The 16,871-nt window shown below is 33.0% G+C and overlaps 3 protein-coding genes and 1 pseudogene across 4 annotated transcripts; all 4 read right to left on the reverse strand.

The window, feature by feature from the left end:
• Positions 1-398: 398 nt before the first annotated feature.
• TVAGG3_0749560 (uncharacterized protein) lies at positions 399-6,733 on the reverse strand (the record flags this gene model as incomplete). The annotated part of the gene is made up of 1 exon (XM_001298441.2): positions 432-6,629. The coding sequence occupies one exon, from the start codon at positions 6,627-6,629 to the stop codon at positions 432-434; it is 6,198 nt and encodes a 2,065-aa protein (XP_001298442.2).
• A 5,217-nt stretch (positions 6,734-11,950) lies between these two features.
• On the reverse strand, positions 11,951-13,016 carry TVAGG3_0749570 (annotated as a pseudogene). Its single transcript has one exon. A coding segment is annotated over exon 1 (1,066 nt).
• A 294-nt stretch (positions 13,017-13,310) lies between these two features.
• TVAGG3_0749580 (glycerol-3-phosphate catabolic process) lies at positions 13,311-14,454 on the reverse strand (the record flags this gene model as incomplete). The annotated part of the gene is made up of 1 exon (XM_051245172.1): positions 13,394-14,446. One exon carries the CDS (start codon positions 14,444-14,446, stop codon positions 13,394-13,396), a length of 1,053 nt encoding a protein of 350 aa, XP_051091759.1.
• Positions 14,455-15,632: 1,178 nt separating this feature from the next.
• Positions 15,633-16,241, reverse strand: TVAGG3_0749590 (uncharacterized protein; the record flags this gene model as incomplete). The annotated part of the gene is made up of 1 exon (XM_051245173.1): positions 15,633-16,241. The coding sequence occupies one exon, from the start codon at positions 16,239-16,241 to the stop codon at positions 15,633-15,635; it is 609 nt and encodes a 202-aa protein (XP_051091760.1).
• Between the last annotated feature and the right edge of the window lie 630 nt (positions 16,242-16,871).

The raw sequence follows: 16,871 nt of genomic DNA on the forward strand, positions 1-16,871 counted from the left end.
AATAGCTTTGAAATTAATCTAATTGCTCATTAACAAAAATTGCTTTGTATTTAACAATTTCTTCATAGAACACATAATGATTTCTATTAAAACATAGGATGCTTAAGGATTTAGTTATGCTATGCTGTTTAGATTTATCGATAAATCATTTGTCACAAAATCTGAAGTTCAAACAAACAATATAAATATAATAGATGTATCTACTCAAGAGGAAAATGTTAAAAGATTCCATATTTGTTATAATGAACAATCCAATGTTTATCAGTTCCACGATACATAAATTCCAAAAAATACAACAGAAAAGGTCCAAGACTTTTGAAACCGTTAAAGACAGCTTCTATTTTCTTCAGTCAACTTTTCTTTGTCGAAAAAGGAAAAAAGGTGTAATGATTTAAAATATATAGCGCATTTTTATTATAATAGAATCAAATTTAAGGTTTCTGACTTTCTTCGAATTCATCAGAGAATGGATCATTGTTCTGTGTGATTGTCTCTGATGAGAACAATGGATTATCTTTGGTTGCTGTTTCTTCTAAGCTGATGTTAGTAGAAATTTGTGTTTCACGTTCTTCTATATCAGAATTATCACTGGCTGAGTCTGGATGGGAATTCTTCTTTCTTTGGATTAAGAGGATAACTGCCAAGACACAAAGAACTAATAAGATAATACCAACAATAACAATACCAACAATCAAACCAACATTACCGTTATTCTTCTTCTTTGTATTGGCCTTCTTAGAATCTGCGTTGTCTCCACCTGTTTCATCAGGATCATTAGGATTCTCTGGATCATTAACAGATGACTTGTAAACAGTGAACTGAACAATTGCTGGAGAAGATACGAGATTATCTGTGTCAATAGCTAAAAGTGTGAGCTGATGATCTCCAACTTCAAGAGATTGTGGAATCTGGTAGACAAATGAGAAGTCTTGAACTGTGGAGTCAGATTGAAGAGTGTAAGACGGTTCTTGTTTTCCTTCATCAATACTGACTATGAATGAGATATTGTTTCCAACATCTGGATCACGAACTGTACCAAGAACTTTCAGTTTACCACCAACTCTAACTCTGTCCTTAGCAACGCTGACACTAAGGAGCTTTGGTGGATTTTGGATGTTGAAGTCAAGAGCGAAGTTGCTTGTGTTCTGTCCACTAACATCGACAGCCCAAACATTCATTTTATGCTTGCCATGCTTGAAGTTGACTGGAATACCAACCTTGACTTCGAATTCTTGTGGAGATTCGCTGACTGTGATCTTCTTTGTATCATTGAGAAGAACTGAGTCAATCATGAAGTGCATATTGACATTGGAGTTGGCTCTAATTGAACCAATGATGGTGATCTGATCGCCATCGTTGTAAATATTCTTAACAATTGGTTTAAGAGAAAGAGATGGTTTGTATGTGATGAAAAGAACTGATTCAACCTTGTTGGAACTCAATAGTGGATCTAATGATGGATAATAGTTAGATTCAGCTAACATCCAAATTGTAACTGTTTTGTTTCCAATAGATTCATTTCCTGGGATCTCATAACCGAACTGGAACTTTTGGTTAGCAGTTCCATTAGATTGGATCTTTTGTGTTTCAGATGAAATGAGTTTGTCACCAAGCTGGACGAAAACATAAAGATATTTGTCCTTATCAAAATCATTGAAATAGCCTTCAAATTCAATAACTTCTGACTGAAGAGCAAATGGCTTGACAAATGAAGCCTTTGTGAGGTTCGGTTGGTTTACAATATGGAAGTACAAGAATTCTCCTAATGGTTGGAAGCCGTAGTGATCAACATAAGTTAGCATGATGTTGTGTTCTTTTCCATACGTTAAGTCATCAGGAAGCTTGATATTCTTAGTTCCTGTACGTTCTGTATTATCAAGTTCAATATCTTCAGCGAGATCCTTAATCTCTTCTTCATCAATATATACTTTGAGTGTAACTTTTCCATCATCCTTCATTGTGTAGCTTGCTTGAACTGTGGCACCACTAGTGTAATAATGTGAGTCTGGATATGTTACACTAAAATCAGGAACGTAACTGAAAATAACTGTTCTCGCGAAAATATCAGAAACACCTAGACCTGTTCTGATTGTGCTATTCTTGGTGTCTGACAACCATAACTTAAATGTTTGTTTGCCATATAACTGAGTAAATGTACCATATGGTGTGGACGCGTAGATTGTTTGACTACTTCCAATTGATGAAACTCCATAATCTGTGAATAGAAGTGGTTCCTCATCTCCGATTTGTCCATATAGATATAATTTCTTGCCATTATCAGGATCTTGACATACTACAGAGAATGACCATGGGCCATATGGTGATAATACGTCATTGTATAAGGACAAATCTGTAATTACTGGCTTATTCTTGTGCAAGAATGATAAAGTATATTTCGCGGTAGCTTCATTATCATTAGAATCAACAAGTTTTGAATAAACGTTGATTGTTCCGTAGCTTAATCCAGCTGGAACTTTAAATGAATCTTTGAACCTTCCATTTGTCAATGTTTTTGGATCGAGAATAATTCGTTTAAGTTCAATTGTACCAACAGTTAAAATAAGTTTAGCATATCCATCACACTTCAATGTACCTGTGATTGGAACTAATCCATCATCTGAATAAAGTGCATCTTCTGGAAGGTTATCTAATGTGTAAGATGGCTTGAATGTAATTATGATAGAGTTTGATGATTCTTCTGAGTTTGCATTCCTACCACTACTTATAGTTTTAATCATGATTGATATACTCTTCATACCTAATGGTGCATCAGATGGAATATAAAGTTGAAGTGTGTTTATTTGTTGCTTTCCATTTGATGTTATATAGTCATTTGCATATTTGTATTCTGCTCCATTAATTGAGTAATAGAAATATAAGTACTTAGATACATCTAGGTCAGTAAATGTGACTTTTGCAGAAATGTATGACTTTTGCAATGCCACAGATTTGTCTGTAAATGTGAAGCTGTTAATAACAGGCTTGTTGATCAAATAGAAAGTTTTTTCGTATGATGTTGCTTGTTTGCCATATTCATCAGTAACTGTAATCGTGAAATAGAGAGTGTTGTATAATGAGGAAGAATATTTGATTGTTTTATTGATCTTGAAATTAAGATCAACTGTTGTAGTACTGCCACTAGAAGAAGTTGAATATGATGTTGTATAGATTGTATATGTGTGATAATTATCATATCCATAGTATGAATAATATGAATAACGTTGACGAGCTGTAACTTTGACTGTTCCCTTTGAATCATCATAAATTACAACGTTGGCTCTAAATTCATCATCATAACCATAATACTGTGTTTCCATTGGGAAGTTGAAATCTACTTCTGGTGTCTTTGTGATTATAATTGTGGATGTCCATTCATTAGATTTAGAGTTTTTACCTGGGTTCTTTGGATCTTTTTCATACTGAGCCCAAACAACCACTTTAACATTTTTAGCAGATTTAGCATCAAGTGGTATTTGAGGAGAAACTGAATAAGCATAGTCATCAGGGGCATCATGATCTGGACGTTTTTCAGGGTCATAAAGTGTGCCTCCGATCTTTACAAATACATAAATATCTGTAGCGTAATATATATCTGAAGAGTAACCTGACATAATTTTTGGATTCAATGTCAAAGTTTCGCCTGGAGAAAGTACTCTTGAACTCATTTTAACATAATCTAATTTCAGCGCTTTCCTAATTTTAATAGGAAATTGATACATCTTAGATTTTGTATTGTTTTGGCCAACAGCGAGAACATATACTGTTTGACTTGTTGAATATTGTGAAGTTTGACAAATGAATGTTCCTGTATAAATTCCAGACTTATTGTAATTAATAGTAGATTGTGGGGAATACCAACTGTATGGATAGGCGTTATATATTTTTATGGTTCCTGAAAGATCTGCTGTTACATTGATTATGATGTTAAATGTTTCATCTGGCGAATAAATTTGTTCTGTTGGGAAGGTGACAATTATATCTGGATCATTTGCCATGAAGATTGTAAGGTGAGAATAGTTTGAAAATGAGAGTGGATCGAGGCCAGTAGTTTCGTTGTGATCACAAACAAAAATATCAATTGTTTTAGAGCCAGATGTAAGCATTACAATATTCCTTAATGATAAGTTGAAACTCTGGACTTCTCCAGCTTTAACTGTTGTTAAATTACCAATAATCATTGGACTTTGGCCCTGAATCTGCTGGAAGATGTAAAGTGTCTTTCCAACATCATAATCAATAATCTTTCCTGAAGCGTATACAATATCATCATTATCTGCTTGTGTCTTAGACAGACTGCAATTTGAAAGTATTGGCTTACTTCGGTATTCAATTGGGCAGTCCCTCTTCTTGGACTGTTCTATTGGATCGACACCGAATTCATCGACAGGATAATATGTGAGGTTGTATTTTCCATACTTGAATTTATCTCCTGGTGGGAAAGTAATGGTTGGGTTGATTCTTGAAACGCCATCTGTTGTGTTGTAAAAGTAGTCTTGATTGATATCTTCACTATTAATGAAGAACTTGATATGACCATTAGTATCATCATTAATAAGCATTGAAACTGTTAATGGATCAATGCTATTGAATGACCTTGGTGATGGGCAGTTACTTGTCATATTTGGGGTTCTTGTGATATTGACATAGACAACATACTTGTTGGATTCACGATTCTTTGTATTTCTATCAGGAACATTATCATCTTCAAACCAGAATGTTATTGGGAAGTTCATGTTGGTGTGAGACGCTATTGCCTGTGTTCCTTGGACTATAAGACCCTTTCCACTTCTGGTTCTTTGACCCCAATGGTAGATTTGTCCTGTTCCTTCTTGGATGAACAAAGAAATATTTCTGCCATGATCGACATTGTCATAGTATACTGTGAAGGTAATTGCTTTGCTTTTGTTTTCTTCTCTTAAAAGTAAGGGCTGGACATTAACACTGGTGATATTTAATTTGTTCCTGATGTTAAACTTAAGTGTTGCAGGTTGGGATCGAAGACCGAAATCATCTGTAAGTACAATTGTTAAATTATTAAGTCCAGAATTCTCTGATCTATATGTGACATATGATGGTATTGATAAAGCGATATGTGTCTTTACTTTTGCTTCATATCTGCTGGGAGCAGAGGAATCGCTGTTATATTCATTACCATTGTAGTAATATGTAATTGTACCATTATTATCATCTGTTGCTGTGAGATCCAATTCAATCTTTTCATCAGAAGTAAAAACTGTATCTGTTGGCCATTGAACTTCTAAGTTAGGAACTTCGGATGAAAGAATTGTGTAATTGAGTACATTTGAATCTGAATTTTCAGTTGAAGTTTCAATAAAATCAAGTCTACTTGTAACTGTGAAAGATGTATTATATCGGTCTGATACTGATGGATAATTGAATACAAGGGTATGTTTTTGACCTTTTTGGCCGTTTGATTTTACAGGCCCATACTTTTCACGGAAGGTATTTGCTGTTCCAAAACCTTTTGCAAAAAGGTAAAGTTTCTTTCCGTTATCTTTGTCGTCAACTGTGAAATTTAAATTGAAAACTTGGCCTGGATCGGCTCTTAATGGTATCTGGAGGTCAACTAACTTTGGCTTGCTAAGAACTGTGAAAATTAATGAATACTTTGGATCAGGAGTTTGAATTCCATATTTATCTCTTGCGTAGATAGTGAGTAAGTATGGTTGTTTTCTGTAAGGACAAGATTGGCCTAAATTAATTGATAATGGGATTGTTTTATTTACATTAACTGAATAGTTGATGAAACTTTCATTACCATCGATTGCATAAATGATATTACCTTTGGAATCATCAGTTAAAAGTAAGCTAAATGAAAGATTTGATCCTGCATCGAATTCACTTCCTGTAAAATTGGGTGTAACTACAAGTTTTGGTCTATCTGAAATAATAATTGAGACATATGATGGTGAAGTTGAAAGTTCACCAATCTTAGCGTAAACAGAGCAGTTGTAAAAACCCGCTTTTGTTGCAATTGCTTCAATTACGAATTCTTGTCTTTGGCCATTTGGAATATAGGGTTGAGAGAGAATCTCGTTTCCATCTTCACCAAACTTGACTGCGAAGAAAATTGCCTGAGTACTGCTTACTTCCTGGAAGGTACCTTTGATAAGAATCTTATCTCCTGTTGAATATTTTGGTTTGACAAAGAGTGTTTGGATGAATGTTGAATATTCAACTGAAAATGGAGGTAATGTCTTTTGAGCAGACTCACCTTTTGTATTTTGGGCAACAAGCTTTAATGTATAAGTTCCAGATCTAAGATCTTGAATTGTATAGTTAATCACTCTTGTTTCTGATTGTGTTGTTTGAACATTGAATTCTTCCTTCAAAGATGAGCTGATCAAGGTTGATCCTTTGTATAAGTTGAAAGTAACTGTTACTTTCGAAGCACTTTTGACTGTAAATTTTATAGGTAAAACATCTCCATTATGATAATTTTTAGCTATATCGATTGATTGGTGGACGACTTGAAGCTCTAAAGAAGCAGAATCTTCTAATCCAACTCTTGGTTGGTTATTTAAAGAGATTGGTAATTTAAAATCATTCAAATTGTTTTGAAAAATGAAATTCTCAGTAACTTTCTCTTTGCCAGTTTCTAAATGCATCTGTTGGAGACATAAAGTCTTTTGCAGAAAGAACGCGAAGAGAAATTGCATTATATATTTTTGATTTTATGTTTCTATGGGTTATCAAAATTTCAAAGAACAAGAAAAATTGAGCCTGTATGTCAGAATGATTTTTTATGTGATCGAGGAAAACTGGTAAATATGATAAATATTGGGAAAACAATATATCTACGAAAAATTAGATATGTAAATTGAAATGGAGAAATTAAATAAACTCAAATCTTAAGATTTCAAAAGTCTGATTTTTGGAATGATTCATATAAATGAGGTATCAATGAGATTGTTGGATGTGATATGATTTTGAGGTAAAGTCCACTTGATAATAAAATTGAATTAATTCAAAATATTTTATTAATATATTGGGATGATGTTGTGAATTCTCTAATTCGATCAAAATCAGTCAGATAAAATTGAGATAAAGTAGGACTAAATAAGGATTGAATTTTTGAGAGATTTGATTTTGAGATATTTTTAGTTTAATATTTATGTATAATATAATTGTCATAAAGATAAACACGTTATTCGTCATATAATCAAATTATCTATGTTTATTGGCTATGTTTCAAAATCACTATTTGGGATGGTTTGCCCGAAAGTGCAATAAAATCGATCATTTTATGTTGTTAAAAAAATTCAAAGATGTGATGATTTTTTCAGTATTGAATTTGTAAAAAATTGATATTTATGTTGCAAATGGGGTATATCAGCATATTATTGTATTTTTCATGACCGAATTTCATTACAATTTTTACACATTTGATAAAATTTGAATCTTAACAATTGCTTTTTGAAAAGTTTACACATGACAAACAGATTTAAGAACATATTTAAAACCAATTAAGTATTAATATTATCTTTTATTTCTTAGCCATTTGATCTAATTCAAAAAATATTGAAATAACAAAATAAAGAGTAACCACAAGTTGAAGTTAAAATTTAATTCTACAGATGTGTGTGTCTCGTATTATCTCATTAAGGTTAACTATTCGTTCTGTGCTATACAAAAATTGATAGGATATGAGGTCTCTGAGAAAATTGCAATTAAACATCCCATAAGTGGTGTAAATATGCTTAAGCGATTGCTGTCTTGGTTAACTATACATACGTTATTTTCTATTGGAGTTTTCTAGTTTCATTTCTTGCTATTTTAAAAAAAAATACCGAAAATAATGAAATGCACATAAATGTTTATGTATGATGCTATAATGTTTGCTATGTAAAAAAAAAAAATCAAATTTTTTTATTCATAAGTATGTATTGGTTTATAGTTCATTGTCTGTAATGCTCTAACAGTCAATGCCACAACTAAATCAAACATAATCATGATGATATGTGTATTTCATTTTCCCTATCTGAATTAATAGTGAAAAAATAGTTCATAGACTGTAAGCGAATAATTTCAAAGCAACAGGACTCCCAAAAATCATCAATTCTGTGAATTTCTGGACCGATACGAAATTATTTTTAAGTGAACGAAAATCAATGCACCTTGTATTGTTTTAATTATCTCTTCTGATGAATGATCGACCGTTGAATGCTTATGTATTTGTTATAGAAACGTTGAAAATTTTTCTGAAGATATAATATTCGATTTATTGGCTTTTGTATAACAAAAAATCAATTGATTGGAAGGACCATTGCTTGTAGGCAAACTTTATAAAGAGAGTAAAGGAAATTGAAAAAAATATTATACGATTTCTAAGTTCTTTTGCGTGAATGCTGTTGCAACATGAGAGTGGAACCTAACATTCTGTGTGTTGATTTTCAAAATTTCTTATGAAATCAGAAAAAATGTCAATCCTTTTATTTTTACCAATAATTTTTATAATTCATAATTTTTTTGGAAATTTTTAATGTTTTTCTATTTTTAATCTTTTTCTTGCATAAATGAAACCAATTTTAAAGAATTTAAATCGATAAAATAAGTTTAAATTTGAAGATTAACTATTTTATAATTGTATTTTCAAATTTTGATTATGAATAATTTAGATTTTAGAAAATCATTATAACTGTAAGAGAGAACAATGAAACATAACAAAAATTTATTTTGATAGCTTATGCTATTAATATTAATATACATTCTATCTTGAATAAATGCTTGTATTTAAAAAATATGTAAAAATAGTCATTTATTTTAGTAAATTAAAGGGTATTAGATGGTATTAAGATATTCTTCACGATATTGCCTTTTGATTATTTATAAAATAGGAAGTGCTCATGATGCGCATAAATCGGTATTAAGGGAGTGATTCTTGGTATAAATTACATTACAACAATTGAAGTTAATTCTATTGACTGTTATTGTTGCTATACGAGCTAATTTCGGGGATATTCCTTCATAATCTTAAGGATTTTTACGGTTTATATTTATCAAATTCTTTCGGACGTTGGTTCATTTCTTATCCAAAAGTCATGCGGATTAGGTGCGTAATTTTTTTTTTAATTTTATTTTTTCAATTTAACGTTATTAACATCATTATTTCTAAGCGATATTATTCATTCAAGTGATAGATACGGGAAACAATGCATGCTTGGTTTTAAATTGCGGAATATGGTGAAGATTATTGAAACAATCTAAATTCTGTTATGCCATCTATATAAAATTGCTGGTTTTCTACTAGTTCATATGATTCCTAGGGATTTGTTCTGTTTTTACTATCAGATGAACGTAAAAGCAAAAATAAACGTCACTTTTTTTGACATACAATCAATTGATTTTTAAAGCAGTCACATATCAGCACACTAATTTTTCCAAAAATGATTAATGCAATCTCAAAAAATTTGGTCACTTTTTATGAACTTGCTATTTTTTTCTTTCCTTTTCTTATCAAAAGAATATGCGGCCGATCTCCCATCTTCATGGTATTTTTATATCTCAACTCATGATAATATTTTCCTCAATTTATATTCCTCGAATTGCAAATCATCTCAAAAATCAAATCCTAAGTTCAACCAAGCAGCAAGATACTTCAACGATGTACCATTTATAAGCGTAAATTGCGATTTCAATCCATCAGTATGCAATTTTTTTCATGCTTATTCAACGCCATCATTCATTTTAAAGAAATATAATATTTCTGAACCTATCGAGTTTATAGGTAAGCGAACCGTGAACGAATTCATAAATTTTATTGAAATGGCAACAGGAAAATCCAGTACTTTCTCTTCAAATCAACTAAAAGTATTAACACTATATACAATTGACAATTTCATTCAAAACAATAAGTATGCACTAGTACTTTTTAAGAACGGATTTTCCTACATCAACGTTTTGAATAAGATCATTCGAATGCTAACAAATGTTTATGAGAACACTGATATTAAATTCGGTGAAATCAATTGTATTAATTACTATTCTTCGTGCGATAAATTCAATAATTATGCTAATTTAGCTTTATTTAAAGATGGCAAGCAAACTCATTTATTTAAAACACTTAATTGGAATACAATTCTTGACAAAATAAATTCAGAGTGCAATTTTAGCAAAATGTCTACTGGATTTACAAATGTTAATGTATCCGACAAAATTAAAAGTGAGATTGAACAATATGTCGACACAAAAGACATAGAATACATTACTGATAATTTCCTGCAGAATATAATATATAAAATGCAAGAGAATCCAAATCTTACAATAGATTATTTCCACAACCAATTTGTTCATCTTGTATCAAATGCATATGCAAGCAGAGATGTTTTAGATGAATTATACAAGAAAATGAAGATTTTGGAATATTTTTCTGAATATAATAACTCAAAAATAAATTTGCATGATGAAGACGAGATAAAATATTAGAAACACACGCCTTTGTGAATTCGTTATTAATTTAATTTATTTTTTCTTATATTATTGTAAATATATCTATCTATTTACACTTAAACAATATTTGTTTTTTGGAATATGACATAGCTGTACTATTTATTTTTTCAAAGCTTTGAGTCTTTAAATATCCTAAGATAAAATGAAGATTCAAGGGTAGAAGTGCTAAAATATAAAGATACATTATGCAAACTTAACAGTCACCTACCCGAAATCAAGAAAGGAAGAATCAAAACCAGTTCAACCATAATTATTATATTTGCCGTTTGAATCTCAATTTTGAAAGTAATTGAGAGTGATTTCGTAATAAATAATATTCACAAAAATAAATTAGACAAATCTATCAAGTAATAAAAGATAGCTTGTGCAATAAAAATTCATATTTTAAGGGAGATCTTCCATTATCTTAAAGTTCTTTTTCCTCAATTTGAAGCTGTTTGAAATTTTCATGAATAACTGCGTTCTTTAATAACCCATTGGGGTAATATGCTTGCTGGTAGAAGTTCGGAATTAAAATGGCTATGTAACGGATAAAAATTGTAAAAAAACGTTTTTTTGAGGATATTCAAAAAATGAAGCCCCGCGCTTTCCGTGATATGAGACCCTCCATGCTGAAAAACCCACTTCTCAGCCGTAATAAGGTAGGACATGCACCACCATCTACTCATGACCTTCCTCCGGAGGATTTCAGGTACGGATGCAGGACTAAAGTTGGTGATGGTGTTAAAGAGATGTTCCAGAACTGGGAAAAGGTTGATAACCCACCAGAGCAATTACCTTCAACACGTAGAACAACTGAATTTAAACCCAGCAATGACTATATAGCTACCAATCGTGCTGCTATCAGACATGGATGCCGCACAGCCAAAGAATTTAGAGAGTACCAGCAGAATCACCCAATTATGAAGAAACCAGAAATGCTGACGGCGCAATGGAATCAAAATCAGACTTCCACACACGTGTTGTTAACATGACCCATGGTATGCCAACACCTGTTACATCCGAGATGAAAGATTGCCTTACATGGAAATTTGGACGTGATGCAAAAGAAAGGGCACTTGCTAAGCGTCAAATGGAGGCTTCGATGAGAACACGATCTAGTTCAACTTCAAGACGTGCTACGTTGACTAGAGCTTCTCGTCCAACTCGTGCATCTGTTGGACATACAAAAGTAGCTTACGTTCCTCCAAAGGAATCTGATACATTCAAGATCAAAAGATTCGCAGATATTGATCATTATGCTATTGTTGACTACTGGGATTAAATTTTTTTCATCTTCTATAATTATGAGTAAAAAATAACTTTAAATGTTCAATCTAAGCTTACATAAACCAAGTGGAATCGTTTTAGGAAGAAAATAGACTTTTTATAGATAACGAAATCATGATGACAATTCTTTTCAAATCATACTCATAAAACTCAGAATACACACATTAGCTTTTAGTAGCAAGATATAATTATAACTAAATGTATGCATATTTTATTTTTGAAACAAAATAACAATTGAAAAGTATGAGAAATGTTGAAAAGAATAGAAAAAGTTACATGAGAATTGAACAGTGTAGAGGAGAGTGATAGCAATAGCACCATGACCGGTGTGGCCTGTTTCTTTGTAGCCATATGGAGAAGAGAATTCACTAAGATAGTCTTTAACTTTAACATCTGTGAAATAAAGTCCACTTGGATGGAAAGATGTTTGCAACATCCTATATTCAGAACTTGATTTCGATGTTTCATCGATCGTCATAAATCCATTATATCCTGACACATATGACGATCCACCGGCACCAGAAGTGATAGTATCCCATCCATCATCTCCTGCACCGCCTCCAAAATACCCACACCCACCACCTGAACCATAAATTCCTACTTTCCGAACATTACCACCTTTCCCAAATTCTCCTGGAAATCCTGTTGTTTTATCTCCATTTGAATGAGTTCCATTTGAAGCTTTCCCACCTCTATCTCGCTGGCCACCCTCAGAGATAGTAATTGAATATTCATATCTTATTGAAGCTTTGCTTCCGTTCTGTCCTGAAAAAATACCACCATTCCCACCAGGACAACTATATGAAGTAATTGAAGAAGCACCAGCACCACCAGAACTAACAATGATTCTGGATTTCAGTGATTCAAAATCTGTGCCGTTCTTAAGTCGGATATCACTACAGCCGCCGCCGCTCGATGAGTCTGTAGTGTTGACACCGGAACCGCCGCCGTTATATGGATTCAGTGAGTCTGCTTGTGAACCATGTGAACCAATATAGAGATAGAATGTTTGAGTGTGGAAGAGTCTGATAACACCTGATGTGTATGAACCAAGGCCGCCTGTAGCACTCGTGACATTGCCACCACTAGCACCCCAGACTTCGAAAAGGTAACTTCCTGCTGGTAAGTCAACCTTTGTAGGATGACATGTATGTGTGTCTTCTGGACATGGGTAGTCGTAAACACGACGAAACTTATCTTGGAATATTGATGTTATCTATAGTGAATCTCAGTTAAAAGGCATTAAAAAAATGAACTTTTATCGGACACATTTCCATCAACTTAACAAACATATATCGAATACTATTTTTGACAAATCTACAAAATATTAGATCAATTAGAAAATTATTTTCACAAAACAGCAAATATGGCGGCATATTCGATATATTATCTATTTTTATAAAAAAACATATTATCTCACAAAGTATGAATCAGAAATCAAATCATTTCTGAAATTTATCTCTGTAAGTAATATCAGGAATAGTTTATATGATATGTACCTAAGCAGAACAGCAGAGAACGACGTTGTCCTGCCAAAAAAGAAGAATAAAAAGAAAAAAAGAACTTGAAATTAAGGATAGAAGGATAGTATGTTTATTATTAATATTAGTATTAGTATTAATATATATAGTATGTGTACATAGTTATATAACGATTAAGCAGATGCTGTCTTTGCTGCCTTGTTAGATCTGTAGTTGATGATCTCGGACGTGTCAACTTTTCTTTCGCTGATGAGCTGGATCGTTGTCAAGAGTGGGAACTTGTCTGTTGCATTGCGTTCTTCTAAGATCTTGTAGACCTCTGCAGCGGCAAGTGTACCTTGAAGTTTCTGACCATTAAGAAGTTCTGATTCGCACTCTTTGAATGACTTGCCTGACTTGACAAAGTACTCGGCGCACTTCCTGTTACGGCCACCGTATGATGAGGCAACAATGTCGCCGAAACCACATGACTCAATCATTGTGAGGATGTCGACGCCTCTGTCTGGGAACATCATCTTGGCGAACTCGTAGATCTCGACGAAGCCTTCACGGAGGATTGCTGCCTTTGTTGACTGACCCATGTTAAGGCCATCAACAATGCCGCCGCCGATGGCAATGATGTTCTTCATTGTGCCACTCAACTGCTGTGTAACAATGTCGTTGGTGCATGAGATCTTGAACTTTGGTGAGTCGAAGAGCTGCTTCCATGTATCGCGCTCTGGGATGTCTGGGAATGCTAATGTTGACTCGCAGAAGTCACCGCGAGCAATCTCGTTTGCAATGTTGGCACCCATGAGAGAACCGCACTTGATGCCGAGGATTTCTTCGACTGTGTCTGTGAGGAGCTGGATCTTGCCATCCTTGAAGTTGATTCCCTTTGTGAGGAGGCAACCTGTAGCAGTCTTCTTGACGTGGCCTTTCATTTCTCGAGTGTTGCTGGGGAACTGGTGTGGAACGACGAAGATGAAGAAATCTGCGTCACAACATTCGACGACGTCGCCAATTGCTTCGACGTTTTCGCCGAGGTTGTATCCTGGGAGATACTTGATATTCTCGTGTGTAGTGTTGATAGTGTGGATAAGAGATTCGCCATTGACGACTTCTTCGAGAACCCACATCTTAATGTGTTGATCCATTGATGGAACATTCTTGATGTTAGCTGCACAGTGGCGTGCAATGCAGCTGCCGAAGTTTCCGGAACCGATGAAGCTTAACTTGTATGACATTATCTAAAAATGATTGTTTTTTTCCAAAATTTTGCATCACTATCAATTTCTGTGTGCGTTCAAAATATTCTGAAGATATGGACCAAATTGCTTTCAAAACTTGCATAACTTATCAAAAAATTTCTTAAAACCAATCAGATTATGGCTCTACATCATGAGTAATTATGCATTTTTCTTAGAAAAACGCATGAATGAAAACAATCATAATCGTTTTCATTTGTAAAGAACCGCCAATCATCAATGATGGTTAAATTTGCATATGTTTATGCTGAGCATATTCATTTTTCAACGTGACATTCGAATAGACATAAACTTCTAAAATCAAAATTCAGATGTTTACAAAATAAAAATTAAAATTCAATGAGCTCATTCAATTTTAATTTTGAATCAACAAAAATTTTCATAAATAATATATATTATTTAGTTATCAAATAATTATTTTTATTTTCTTAAGTTTACATTTCTAATTAAGAAAATCAATAAAATTCTCTATTTTCAACTTTACCAAATTACATTATAAAAAAGCTTTATATTTTTAATCAAAAATCCAGAATAATTCGATTTTTATTTCAAGCTGATTTCTTCCTTCTGAAAATAACTGTAGTTCTCACAATTTCATCATCTCCAAGTTCAAAACTTCAATATGTTCCTCTTTTGTTTTGTTGTTATAGTAATTTTTCAAAAAGTCCTGAATGATGGTATAGTAAGAATATCTTACACTAAAGTATCAATAAGTGTATCTCCTTTAGCTGCTTCTTCATTAATATTTTCAGTGCAAGTTTGATCTCGTTCTCCAAATCTAGCACGAAGAGATCCATCCATTGAGACCTCCTTTACGGATTCAAAGATAATTTTTGAGTGTTTCTATTCCAGAAAAAGTCAGAAATTCCATTATATCCGATCAATAAAAGAATTTCGTATAAAATTCGGTATAGTGTCTTAGGAAATGTATTGAAAGTAGCCGAATCACCATAATATGCACGTCTGGTCATACCACTAACTTCAAACACGTCATAAGAACTATAATACTGAGAAGCTTCTTTAACTTTGTTTGCAGCAGCAGTCAAGGCACGCTCTATCTCTAATCTCATGTTTTCATTATAAACGTAACGTGGATAACAGCAGTAAATTACTTTTTGGTTTTGAATTTGATCAAGATTTCCGTTTTCTTGCCATGTCGAATAGTTTATTGTTCAAATTCTCTTTTATCAATGCTGTATCCATCATCCTTCTTGTGGAAGGCGATACCTATCGCTTTTGGAGTTGCTGGGATAGAAGCGTTTTCTTCCATAATAGATTGGAGCTCTTCTCTGGATACACGAGGTGCACGAACATCTCTAAGGAATCTGACACAGTCATACGTGTTTTCTATCTTTTCTTCTGTGAGACCACAACAAACTTCTTCTTCTGCCTGAATTGGATCATAAGTCCCAGATTTGCAGTATGAGCAACATGAACAGCACTCGCAACAGTTATTATTGCTTCTTGCACGATTCATTGCATGACTTTCTTTTGTCAGGTTAGACATGGAATTAGTACAGCATTCTGGACCACCTGCACAAGGAGATACTCTTACAAGGATATAAAATGCTATGAATAGTGATGATCCTAAAGATAGAAAAGCAATTGCAGCTGCAGCTACTGGAACCATAACTAAGCATATACTTGATTGAACAATAGCAGCAATGCATATGTTTATGCCAATGTTGGATATCCATGTGCATAAAGGAACATTTGTGTCTGTAATGCAAGCAAAAATCCAAAATACAATTGTAGGGACGCAAAACATGATCATAGTAACTGGGAAAATCTTTCCTTTATAACACAATTGATAAGGTGTGTCGCCTACGCATTTTCCGACGATTTTATTATTGGTTCCGTTATATTCTATGCAGTGACCCTCGCAAGGACTATCCTCACAGCATACATATCCTTCTTGCAATGAACTTTCATTGCAATATGCTGAAAATGCACTGAGAACTAAAGCAAAAAACATTGAAAATAGTGGTTTTATGTTTGTCAAATTTCCATAATTTTAAATATTATTGAACTTAATCTACTATTGACTAAGACTATTTTTTGGTTATCGATTGTTTTTCTGAGATTGTAAATTGAAAAACAACGTTGCGCGTTATCAATTTTTTTACTTGCATTTTACATTGTTTCTAAAAATTAATGTATTTAGTTACACTGTCGGTACTGCTACACTCTTCAAATTCACATGATATATGCCAGACTAGACGAATTTTCCAAAAAATATTTTTCTATTTCTTGATATCAGATTTTGCATATTATATTTCGATTATTCTAAGATTTTTCATAACACTTTTATTTTAAAAATCTTTTTCATATGAAAAATTCTTATATATAATCATGAAAAAAATATTTCTCTTATAAATAGAACAACATCCGTACCTCTACATCA

The sequence above is a fragment of the Trichomonas vaginalis genome, chromosome III, assembly GCF_026262505.1.
Source record: "Trichomonas vaginalis G3 chromosome III, whole genome shotgun sequence".
NCBI lineage: Eukaryota > Parabasalia > Trichomonadida > Trichomonadidae > Trichomonas > Trichomonas vaginalis.